This window comes from Ischnura elegans (assembly GCF_921293095.1).
Source record: "Ischnura elegans chromosome 13 unlocalized genomic scaffold, ioIscEleg1.1 SUPER_13_unloc_1, whole genome shotgun sequence".
Lineage (NCBI taxonomy): Eukaryota > Metazoa > Arthropoda > Insecta > Odonata > Coenagrionidae > Ischnura > Ischnura elegans.
In genome coordinates, this window is record NW_025791657.1 from 12,263,807 (window position 1) to 12,275,868 (window position 12,062).

The 12,062-nt window shown below is 37.8% G+C and overlaps 1 protein-coding gene across 1 annotated transcript in view; it reads left to right on the forward strand.

Moving 5' to 3' along the window:
- The window catches only part of LOC124172070 (gastrula zinc finger protein XlCGF57.1-like), a gene marked incomplete at its 3' end in the record, with an annotated part of 31,829 nt that overhangs the window by 12,028 nt on the left and 7,739 nt on the right, over positions 1–12,062 (forward strand). Inside the window, exons 2-4 of the mRNA XM_046551476.1 lie at positions 2,729–2,848; positions 8,790–8,906; positions 10,661–10,744. Of these exons, the coding sequence (XP_046407432.1) occupies positions 2,729–2,848; positions 8,790–8,906; positions 10,661–10,744 (321 nt within the window). The remainder of the gene's footprint in view (positions 1–2,728; positions 2,849–8,789; positions 8,907–10,660; positions 10,745–12,062) is intronic.

Consider the following 12,062-nt stretch of genomic DNA (forward strand, 5'->3'; position numbering starts at 1 on the left):
AGTCAATATCACTTGTACAACACTGGAAATATTCTGATAGAAATTGCATGTATCTGATGGAGTAGACTTGTTGACAACTGTGTGAAATCTCTGTTCAACCCATTTGTCTTGGTTATAACTGGGCTGTGTCTTATTATTGCCCTTTCTTTGTTTAAACCATCTTTTCCTCCTTCATTTCAATGAAGGTTCCAGCTTGTTGTGGCACTTCTTTATTAGCCTGGGTAAAGAAAAGATGAAGACAATTCAATGTACAGCGGACCCTCGATCTATTGTTCTGTGGCGTTACGTCGTTAAATCTGGTCGATTGTTCATGTAAGCCCAGACGGGAAAACTCCAACCGTCAGTCACAAGCTGGATCAGGTAAAGACTCCACAAACAAGAAAAAATTGCCAAAAATAATTTACGAGTATTTTTGTTCAATATCTATTTGAGGTTGAGTATTCAAAATCAGAATTATTACAGAAAACAACGATGATAACTAATGATCCCATAGGAAACATTACCAAACTAAATACCAGCAGTATAACTTTTCTAAAATCGGCCATGTCCCACTAGCTGTGCGTCCAACAAGAAGGCCCAAGCAGAAGAGAGCTTGGCTATTCCACCACGAGACAGGATTGAGGGGAGGGTTTTTTCAAGGAGCAGAGGGGTAGTGAGGACGATGTTCTATCAGCTGCGTCACAGCCCCTGTTGACAGGCTGGTCCGCAAAACATCATCCCTGGGTTGAAGTGAACAGCATACCAGCCAGAATTTTCCCCTCAAACTTCTGGGTTGGAGACATCAGTCAGAGGGATATTCATTGGAACACAAGGAGGGGAGAGACATAGTGGGGAGAGGTGTTGGAGGGAGAGAGAGATGTGATAGGACTATGGTAATACTTCTCGCTCCAAACTGCATACTAGAGACTCATCACCCATTTCCCCTTGATACCCAAGGAGTAAGAATTCCTCCGCAGTAGTCCTATATAAGTCTTGCACTGCAGGTAGGCTGGTTTGGGGCTGGTTTTGGATGCTGGCTTCGATGGTGGTTTCCGGATGCAGGTTTTCTGGAGGCAGGATTTTCCGGAGACAGGATTTTACGAGACAGGGCCTTTGCGCGAAAAACCTTAGCTCAAAAAGTCCTTAGCAGGAGAAGTTCTGCGGATAAGTTTGGAGGAATTTCTGGGGGGGTACGAGAAAGTTTTGGGGGCGGGAACACTAAAAAATGCCACAGTTCCAGCTGTTTTGCCTCTGCTCTAAGTGGCCAAAACTCTCATTCAAACCACACGCTCTTTGTGACATTACTCCCCCTCCCTAGTTGAACATTGATATTCTGGAGTTTGATCTGTGAGTGGCAAGAATCTCATTAGTACATTGGGCAGCTGGAGTGGTCTGAAGGAAACACGTTTCCTTTATGTAGAGTGAATGTGTCTCTCTCAACCAAAGGAAGTTTTGCAAGGTCCTTTCAATTGTCACAGTTTCCTTTGCGTTTTGTGAGTGCACATGCCTCAACCGAACAAACCCTAGTAAAGTACCTTCATTCATTGCAAAAACTTCCTCTTAGCTGGGTGCTTGTAATGAGTTTCCGGTGTGGATGCTGGGGTTGGTCACTACTATGAATGCTTCCGTTCCAGTAAAACAACACAGTATTTGTTTTTTTCGTGCCTCCTGATCCATACGTTACAGCCAAAGGTGACTTTTTTCATGTTTTAGGATTGAAGCTGTAAGGCTTGCTTTACCGTTCTATAGCAGAATTTGACATGTGAGCGAAGGTGCAGTCAAAATTGCATCGTGCATAAGAGTGAAATGCTAGAAACACATGCCAAAATGAGTGAATGTGAGATGGCAAAATAGCCCGTTCTAATTTTGTTCATGCTTTTGTGCAATTCCTAGCCATTTTAGAAATAAATGCCGTTCTAATCTGAGCAATTACATGCCCCGTGTAAAATGGCCTCATTAAAGATTTTGGGTGTTTGCAATCTTGAATCACTTGGATTTTTTGTCATTTTGTCATGTCAACTACATAGATGTAAAACAGCTCACAAACAAATCAGTCAATGATCCAGAATGTGGAAATTTTACTGCTGGAATCGTATATGCTTCATTGCTGTCACTAAATATCCTTAACAAGACGTTTTTTGTAACATATCTATGGTTTTTGGTGAGGGATACCTGTAGTAGATTCAAATATTTGATGAAAAGAATTTTTATTCTGTGGATCGTGTTGGTGTGCTCATAAAAAGGAAAAAATTATTAGAGTTATTGTATAGAAAATTTTTAATAACTGACTTAAGGAGACAATGTCATCACAGACTTCTTGAAATTCTGTCTCAAAATGGTTTTGTAGATAATGAGGGTTTCACTTCTCTTCTTTGCAAATAATGAGAAAACACTTATCTCTCTGTTGCTATTATTGTGCTGTGGACATTTTTAATACAACATATTATGCATTATAAATGGAAATATAAATCAAAGATCTACTGGGTGGAATAATTTCTGAGTTTGAAGGTGAAGAATTTACCCTCTTTTACTGTGGCTAGCACATTGAGAAGCATTCCACACCAAGGTGTGCAGGGTGAACTGGTCATGTCAGCCATTTCATTTTAGGTTGTCACTAAAATCTTATGCAAACATGATTTCAGCCAGCTTGAGTGGTCCTAGGTGAAAGAGGAGGTTTTATTGTTGTTACATATAATTATTTACATTTTTATTTTGCCCCCATTGATTCGCACCCAGCATTATCTTCTAGGTAACTGTGAAAGATGAGAATAAAGACCCTCTCAGTGAAGATAATTATCCTGTGATGAACACACCGGATGCAGATGGAATATCAAGTAATGCTTTTGACCCATTGGCAACTGACGACTTGGTAAGTTCACGTTTGATTTGTTAAGCACATTTTTGCTACTACACAAATTCAGTCCTCCATGAAGTATTCCAATATCATTTACCATAATAACAGTACCTTTTCCCTTCCTTTATCAAATATGGAATAGGAATATGATCACAGAATTATTTCCTCCAGGAAACATTCCTGTATCAATGGCCAGAAAAGTAAAACCTTAACCCTAACTTTGTCAAATGTGAATAAGTAAACTTGAGATGTATCATAAGTATTCATTAAAACTTTCACAGTTAATCATGTTGGATAAAGAAAAGCTTCCGGGCTATGTGTCCTTTGCAAATTTTTGGATGGCACCTATGTTTCCTGACTGATTATGGTTTCTTTTTCAAGGGGGATTAAGGGAATCAAAATCCCAAATGTTAAGGGCCATTTGCCCAAAAATTTTTTTTTACATAGAGATGTGTAGTTCTTGAAGAAATTATTCAAAATTAATGGTTCATTGTTCTGAACAGAATGGGGGCATAGAGCTGCTCTGATCACTCACCTTTGCTCACTGAGCAATTGAGGGCTCTGATGTTAAGGCATTTCCCATTTTTATCAGCATAGAAATACCATGCTCTCTTCGAATCACCGCAAAACAGAAGGGCGGATCAACTTCATAAGTCCTAAGATATCTTTGAGGCAACTCTCCTGTCTGCTAACCTTTTCATTGGTAGGGTAGAATGCCCTATTGTTGGCACCCCCCCAGTTGTTGGCACTCTGTAATTAAATGTGTGATATTAAGAGATAGAGATGCATTGCATTTTTGATGCTTCTGTATTAAGAAGCAAAGAAGTTTACTTAATATGTATCAGCGGTTCCGTCCACCTTACACCATTTGAGAAGTAACTGCGGACCATATAACCAAGTGCTGCATTTTCTTTGGAGAAATTGGAGGTTTTCTTAGCGGAAAATTAAGAATGTTACTTCATTTGGACGCGTTTTTTATCAATATCAAACCATTAAATAGTATGAAACTTAGATATTTGTAATGATAGTAATACCTCAATGAGGTTGTTTTTTACTTCGAGCCTGTTATCGCAATTAAAATTGATTTTTATGGGGTGCCAATTACTGGTATGTAAATATTGTTAATTTCCAGTGATTGGCACTGGGTGCCAAGTATTGGAAATTTCAATAACTACAGTTATATATTTATTTTGTCCGCCAAATGCATTGTACTGCTTGTATAATTGCGTATTTTATATTTTGGCTCATAGAAATGAGTGCAACCAGTACTTGGCATGGGTGCCAATAACTAGAAAAATGGGTGCCAATAATTGGATATAGTCAAAGTAATAATTTCAAAGAATTCCAAGCAAAACAATTGATAACTGATAATGTCAAATAATTCGAGCAAAATAATCGCGGAAATCCTTTTAAGGGCAATACTCCTGGAAATAACTTCATGGCTTTTTACTATCATAATATCATGGCTTTTTACACAGATACCCTGAAATTTCTTACTGTTCATTTGAAGGAGTAACTTATGCAAGTACATGCGAGAGCGATATCCTATTTACGAGTATTTCATATCGTATATCAGAGGCTGGTTTAAACCTGAGGAGGACATTCTTAAATAACAAAACAAGTTTGATATCCTCTCTGATCTGAATAGCGTGTTAATTGGCGACTAAACTAATTTCATGTCATGCCTTGAAAAGAACCTAGTGCTTGCCCCTCTGGATCAAAAAATGTATATGAAGTTACCCCCACCGTCTCGTGAAGGCAACGCTAATCGTCATAAGTACCTTTTAATCCTCCGGAAATACGTGTCCACCGATGATCATCTACCTTTTACAGAGGATCTCTAATAAAATAGTCCAAAAGGTTCCTAAAAATATCGGGATAGGGCGCAGTGACAATGGGTGGATGAGACCAGAAGGGTTTTTTAAATTTATTGGGAATGTCTTTCATCTTTATCTTTTGGAAAATAAAATCCCATTATCAGTAGTGTTGTTTGTAGATGGCCTCAAAAGCCATCTGCTATACCACCGAAGTTGGCTATGCAAAGAATTTCAAATTACTCTAACTGCATCAATCGCAGAGAGACGTTGATGTGCAATTATGCCACAAAAATTTTATCCGCGCCGAACCACCCCTGTTTTAACATTATTTCTCACCCACTGCTTTTAGACCTTTTTAACCGAAAGACAAGATCCACTAAACCTCTAAGTGTTCGCTTCAGAAACCTAACCGCAGAACGCAATTTTACCTTGCCCGCCACGTACCCCACTGGGTACAGCAACGTGCCGCCGTGGTTAATTCCCCGGCCAGCTTTGAGACTTGATCTTACTCGCTGCTCTAAATCTACTACTATGCCGGGAGAATACCAACAACTTTTCAAGGAATTCCGCGCCGAAAATTCCGAATCTACGTTCGTATACACTGACGGTTCGAAATCGGATGCCGCCTGTGGGTGCGCTGTGGTATCCCCATATCATGGAGTCCTTAAGGCAAAATTGCATCCGTACTGTTCCATTTTTACGGCTGAGATCACTGCCATTAGGATTGCTCTCCGATCCATTAAAAACAGGGTTGCGTCATTTATGATCTGTACAGATTCTTACAGTGCTCTCCAATCCATATCTCTTTATTCTCCTTTTCACCCCATTGTTCAGGACATACAAAGCACTCTGTTATCCCTGAGTAAAAAAGGGACCACTATAAGCTTCGCTTGGGTCCCTGGACATGTGGGCATACCAGGGAATGAGAAAGCAGATTCTGCAGCCAAAGATGCGCTCAGGTCTCCGGATACAGATTTTCAGTTAATGCCAGCGGAAGATTTAGGGAATGCCATGAGGGGTATGATTAAACAAAATTGGAAGACGCAATGGCTCGAAATCCAAAATAACAAACTTCGGGAAATAAAGCCCGTAATAACTGCGTGGCAGACCTCTATAAGAAATGTCCGCAGGGAGGAAGTGGTTTTAACACGCTTAAGAATTGGTCACTGCTTATTAACCCATTCATACCTCTTCACCGAAGAGAGAATACAGCCCCAATGCTTAAATTGCGATTGTCCACTAACAGTGCGACATATCCTGACGGACTGTGCAAGATATCGTACTGCACGGGTGAATCACAACCTCGGAGTCAACCTAGCTGAGGTACTAGGAGACACTCCCGAAAACATTTCCCGACTGATAGCATTCCTACACTCAACTCGACTTTTCAATAAAATATAAATGATACCTCTTGTAAATTATTGACACGTTAATTTCAGAACGGGCCTAATCCCCTTGATCAATACCAGTCAGTGAGTGGTGCAAAATGGCCTTAGCCGCCGACGCACCCTATAAAATAAACACTACTACTACTACTCTAACTGCTCTGTAACAAAATTCCACAAAAATATTGCAACCCGCTGATGTGCCTGCCTTTAGGCCAATAAAGACTAAGTGGAAGGATGCGGTACTCGAATAGACCAAAAACCCTAACGCCGATAAAAAAGTGGATTTTGTTTCCATTCTTTCAGCCATACTGAACAACATTGACTTGTCTAGAATAGTTAAGAATGGTTTCAGGGCGTTAGGTCTATATCTATGGAATACCAACGCAATAGATTAATCTAAGTGCCTAGGAAAGCGTTCATCCAAAGTCAGTGTGAATATCTCAGTTTTTAGGATGAATCCACACAGCCTTGCGAAGGTGTCAATTCGGGGGTGTGTGCTTGTATCAGCGGTAGTCGCGTGGAAGTTATTCCCGTAACTGCAACAGGAGGGCATTCTGGTGAAGTGCTTTTTGCTTATTCCTCTGACAAGTGGTGTCAAATTTTACGGCCATTTGAGAACCCCGGTTTGAATCGTCTATTATAGAGGCCGTAGAGCTCATTTCCCCCGCTAACCAACTCTCATCTATCACAAAACAATGTCAAAAGTCTTTCACCATTGAATCTCTTCGTTCACTGGCATTGGAAGAAAAGTCGTACTCACACCTGTCAGTGGAAGGAATTTACCAAAGGTGTGACTCCACTGTGGGGCAAAAGAAGGCAGGAATTGAATGCAGCAGTTGCAAGAATGTATCACCTAAATTGTGTCCCAAAAACGCACCAAATGCATCTCCCAGATGATACTGACGTTGATCTATTTGTTTGTCATGAATACTATGAGTTTCCAGAGGACAGCACCTCCTAAAGTTATCTATAGATATTTTGAAGAGACAAAACAAATATTAATATAAATGCATAATAAACATGTAAAGTTTTGCTTTTTCGGTCCAAAAATAATTTGTTTTGAGCGTAAAATCATTAAAACGTAAAATTTTAAAGTTACATCATTGGATTTTCATTTAAAGATATTTTAACACCTCTCACTGTTTTAATTTACTTGCAAGTAAGGTAATGATGGATTCAGTAGCTGAAAAAGGCTATATTTCTTTAATATATTTTAACTTAAAAGAAAATGTGCTAAGCAGTGCATGAAAATCTGGTGTGCCAATAACTGGAAAACAGTGTGCCAATAACTGGATAAAGGGTGCCAATAACTGGGATTATTGGCCTTTTTAAACAATTATTTTTAGTAAATAGTTGTATGTATAATATAAATCGCTTACCTGGGAATACTAAAGCCACATGTCTCTCAGATCTAATGCAAGTTATAAATAAACTGAAGTTGTGATACAACGGTCACAAGAGTTAATTTTCTTCGTCAAGGTCCTTAAAGTGCCAATAACTGGGTGGTTTACCCTACATATTTCTTCTCTTTTACATCATTTATAACCTTTACTATTCTTCCATCAGTACTTCTATGACTTTTTATCAGGCCATCAGTCTCATTATGTGGTATAACTAACTATATATGCCCCCATTCTGTTCTGTGATATGACATCAGTCTCACATAACTAAGTATTACTGCTTACTGTCAAGGGTTTTCAGAAGAATTCTCTTTTCTGCCACTCTTTGTAGCACTTCCCCATTACTTACATGGCCGATGCATTTCATCTTCATCATTCTTTGGCTGCACCATATTTTGAATGCTTCTACTCTAGACTTTTCTGCTGCTGTCAACATCCAAGCCTCGCCTCCGTGAAGAGACATGTTGAAATGTTGTGACATGTTGCAAACAATATGGAAGGAAAGCAAGTGAAATTCATGATACCTATTGTAGCATTTGGTACTCTCACGCTGAGTTATTGTGATGCCATGATCAACAGATCACCGATCATAGTGTGGCTGGGTATCCCTAATGATTTGATACATGATTCCCTGGTGAAATCCTTCCAAATGAGAAAAAACCTTTCATGTAGAATGATGAATCCTATTGTGTTGGTTGTGGCTGGCTGTATTGCCACATAATCAGGTGATGCAGTTTCTAGTCAAATCTACCAAACATGAATTGCTCCCAAAAAAAGGCATATTCTAATTGTAGCAGATGAGGATGTGGTGAGAACTGTATGGAGTAAATTATATGGGGGACTCAGGATTTGTCCTTCACCATATTTTGAAAGGGCATTAGGTAGATGTTGGCAAACAAGGGTGGCAGTTGAGAGGCATCAATTTCTTTCCATGAGCTGATTTTAATGGCGCATGTTATGTATTCTACTTCGATTGAAATAAAATATAACGATTTCTTATAATGGATGAAATCAACTTTTTTGTACTCAATCTGCACATCTAGACAAAGAATCTTGGTTGTCGATAATGGTGTCATGAGACCTTTATGTCTCAAATTATTGCTGATAAATTTGTTGCTCCTTTTTAGGAAGGTTTTCCTATGGCTAATTGAAAAGGCAGAGTAACTAAATGGGCCATATTTTGTTAAGTCGATAAATTTATCCCGCCTTCTCTGAGGTCAGAATAGCTAATCAGGGAATTTTCCAGTTATGCATATGCCCTATATATGATGTGTTGGTATGATCTTTTTGCTTCTAATACCAATTGGTGCAAACCTGTATCAATGAAGTGTTAATTCTCTTTTTTCCTCAGAGTGGCATGGGAACATGTGGGTCCACTTCTGTGAAATCAGATCTGTTCAGTGATGATGGAGGAGGATATGCACTCAATGCAAGCATTAATGACCTCGTGTTCCAAGCTTCTGATCAGGTAGTCATAATAATAATAATATTAATAAAAATATTTTAATTGGTCCAGTGATTTGTTTAGACAAACATAAGACATGTAAAGGAGTGCACAAGGTACAAAAACAGTACTAATGAAGAAAGAAATACATTTTTATATGAATAAATTCATTGTAACTATGTACATAGTTTTTTGCTCAAAAAGTTGCAGTTAACATGAACACAACGGGGTGATATAATATAGTTAATTTTTGAAGTAGGGGGTGACTGGCTGTGGATGGAGAGATTTTACCTAAGAGCTGCAGCATCCTCTTTTGAATTTTGAAAATTATTTTATAATTGGGTCTACGGCCCCAGATAAGGATACTAAACATCACATTCCAGTAGAATTCACCATTATAAAATGGGATTAATACATGAGTAACTATAATTTATCTGATAGAATAAAAAAAACAAGTAGACCTCATTTTTCTGCAGATCTTCTGAATGTGTTTTTCCAAGGAGACTTTATTATCAAGTTTTACACCCAAATAAGGAGAACTAAGATTTTGTGGAATAAACAGAATTTTTTACAGAGATCAGTTAGTGTGGAGCTGGTTGCATACACTGTAGAGTCACATGCATTGGTAAACCTTAAAATAAAAAAAAATAATATATTCAGATTATTACCTTAAATATTATATTCGTTTGCTTAAAGTAACACACTTCTTAAACAGTTGCTACCTGTGAAGCACCCGTAAAAAAGCGCCAATTATCAAAATGTTATGATAATAGCATGCCAACAATCATTTCAGGCTTACTTCTTGCATGTAAAGAGGGAGGTAATTTTCCCATTGTACTTTAGGTTAGATAGGCAGTGGAATGAGTAAAACTCACCGTTATTGTTTGCAAGCTATGAATTGCTCCTTTATACTCCTTGGCTATTTATTTCCTGGCTCACTACAGAAATAAAAACTGCTATGCGGACGTATGGAATAATAACCCCTTGCATTTTCGTATTAACCTTTGATAGATGAAAGAATGGAAGGGTAATAGTAAAAAAAAGCAGGGATTATGGTTATCATCCACAAAACGCAGAAGAATTTGTAAAGGCTACCATGGGAATTAAAGGTTGGTAATAGGTCCAGGGATTGTAGTAGGATGAGCTAACGATATGATGCAGTCTTGGCTAGTGAGTTAACTCATCTATCTCTCAACACAGCATGCTTTGTATTTTTTCCGTACTCTTGCGAGTGATTTGCCCAAAATTGAATTTCATATCTATATTTTGAAAGATTAATAAGAATTTTGATCATGATATAAAACATCTAGCAGATAAAATCCACAGAATATAAAAACTTTTAGCATGTGTGGAAGATGAGTCAAAGTAAAGAATAATGAGGGCAACAATATTTTGAAGCAATTTAAAAAATTAAACTCAAGTCCCAGTCATTCATTCAAACATTAGAGAAAAAATCATTCACATTATGTAGTAGTGTACACACAATACACATTATGTAGTAGTTTTTTTTTACTTGATACTAATTCTGCATTTTCTTGATAGCATGAGTTATTTCCCTTTTTGAGCACTCTGATACATTATAGTTATTGTACAATTTATTGCATGTAAATGTGACACACAAGCTGTAACTGTGAATATAAATGAGTGAATTTTTTGGGGAGTGTATAGATATTTATCAATGCAATATATGATAATCATTTTTTTGGCAAACTCACCAAGCTCATTATATATTTCCATCTCCCTGTCTTTAATGATGCTGATTGTAAACTAATATGCAGGCAAAGGCGTTAACATCTTCCCAAGGTGAAGAGGTGGATGCTAAAGGTACTGGAGGCATCGTGACAGGCCTTGACTCTATGCAGGTTTTAGCCAAGAGAGAACTATCTCCCAAGGAGACTGATGCCACGGAGGTATGCATGAAATTCACATTCAGTTAACCCAATATTCCCCAGACTGCATGTTGGGCTTTTACCTTTGGTTATTTTTTTATGTTACGGTTTCTTTTGACCTAGTTAAGATTAATTTTTTGAAAAAAATAATCATATTCATCATAATATATGATTTGCATTATGTTGTGTTTACGCAATGCTGGGCAAACTCTGGAAAATAAAAACAAAAAAGAATTTTTCAAAACTTAGGTTGCATATTTTATTTTTCATCATCTTTTCTGATGCAATGTTCAATAATATTCTGCGTGGAATTAAACAGCTCATTTCACAACAGAACTTATCTCTGATTTGCACACTCGACATCTTGGCTGGGAATTATAAGTATGCCTGAAAATGAAATGCCCTATTCTCCCTTGACGAGCATGCTGGGGTTTGTAATTTTTCCTAAGGTTTCCCGCCATTGGGCCCCGATTTTCATGCCAAATGTCATCAGCAATTGTATTGGAAACAGTTTCTTGCCTCAGTAGAATTTTACGATCTCGGACCGAAATTCTAACAAAGGAATGCCTTTGCCCATGACTTTGGCATAAAATCACAATGGATTCACCTCTGCACTATCGACCCCTTTTAAGAATTAAGGTTTTTTGCCCTTAATCTGAATAGGATAACATTCAACATAAATATCGAGTAAATCTACCCTCTCATTTCCTAATTTTAATCTTTGATGAAATTTCCATTTTCTTCAGGAATCTTCGTGAATACCTTAATGTCTTTACTATAGGTTCCATATTCCAGTAAAATGAAGCAACGGTGATGACAGAGTTATCATGCATTTGCACTAAGAGAATATGTTTTGACTTGTCAAACAAATAGTAGAAATCCCTGTTAGTTATTTTGTCAGATCTCTCGAAGACATGAGTGGGCAGTTATCCGTTCGATTTTCTCTTACTGTTCCTGTTGCAAAATATCAATTGTCACTTAAAATCTGCTGATAGATTGTAACCGCTGAAGAAATTATAATAATTCTTGGTAAGTACATAATTTTGGAGACTTTCTAAATATCCAGCAAATTTAGAACAAACCTTTCTCTTGTTGAACTTAGAAATCCTAGAAATATCACTTTCAAGTTTAACCTCTCCATATGGGAAAAACTGATAGCCTGTAGATGAGGTACACTGCAATGTATAACCTACTCTAAATTGTTCCCCATGAATGAACATTTTAGCTGTGTGCCACCTGAAATATGGAACCATATGTTGGGAAATTTCCTAACTGAATCAAATTTTGGTTT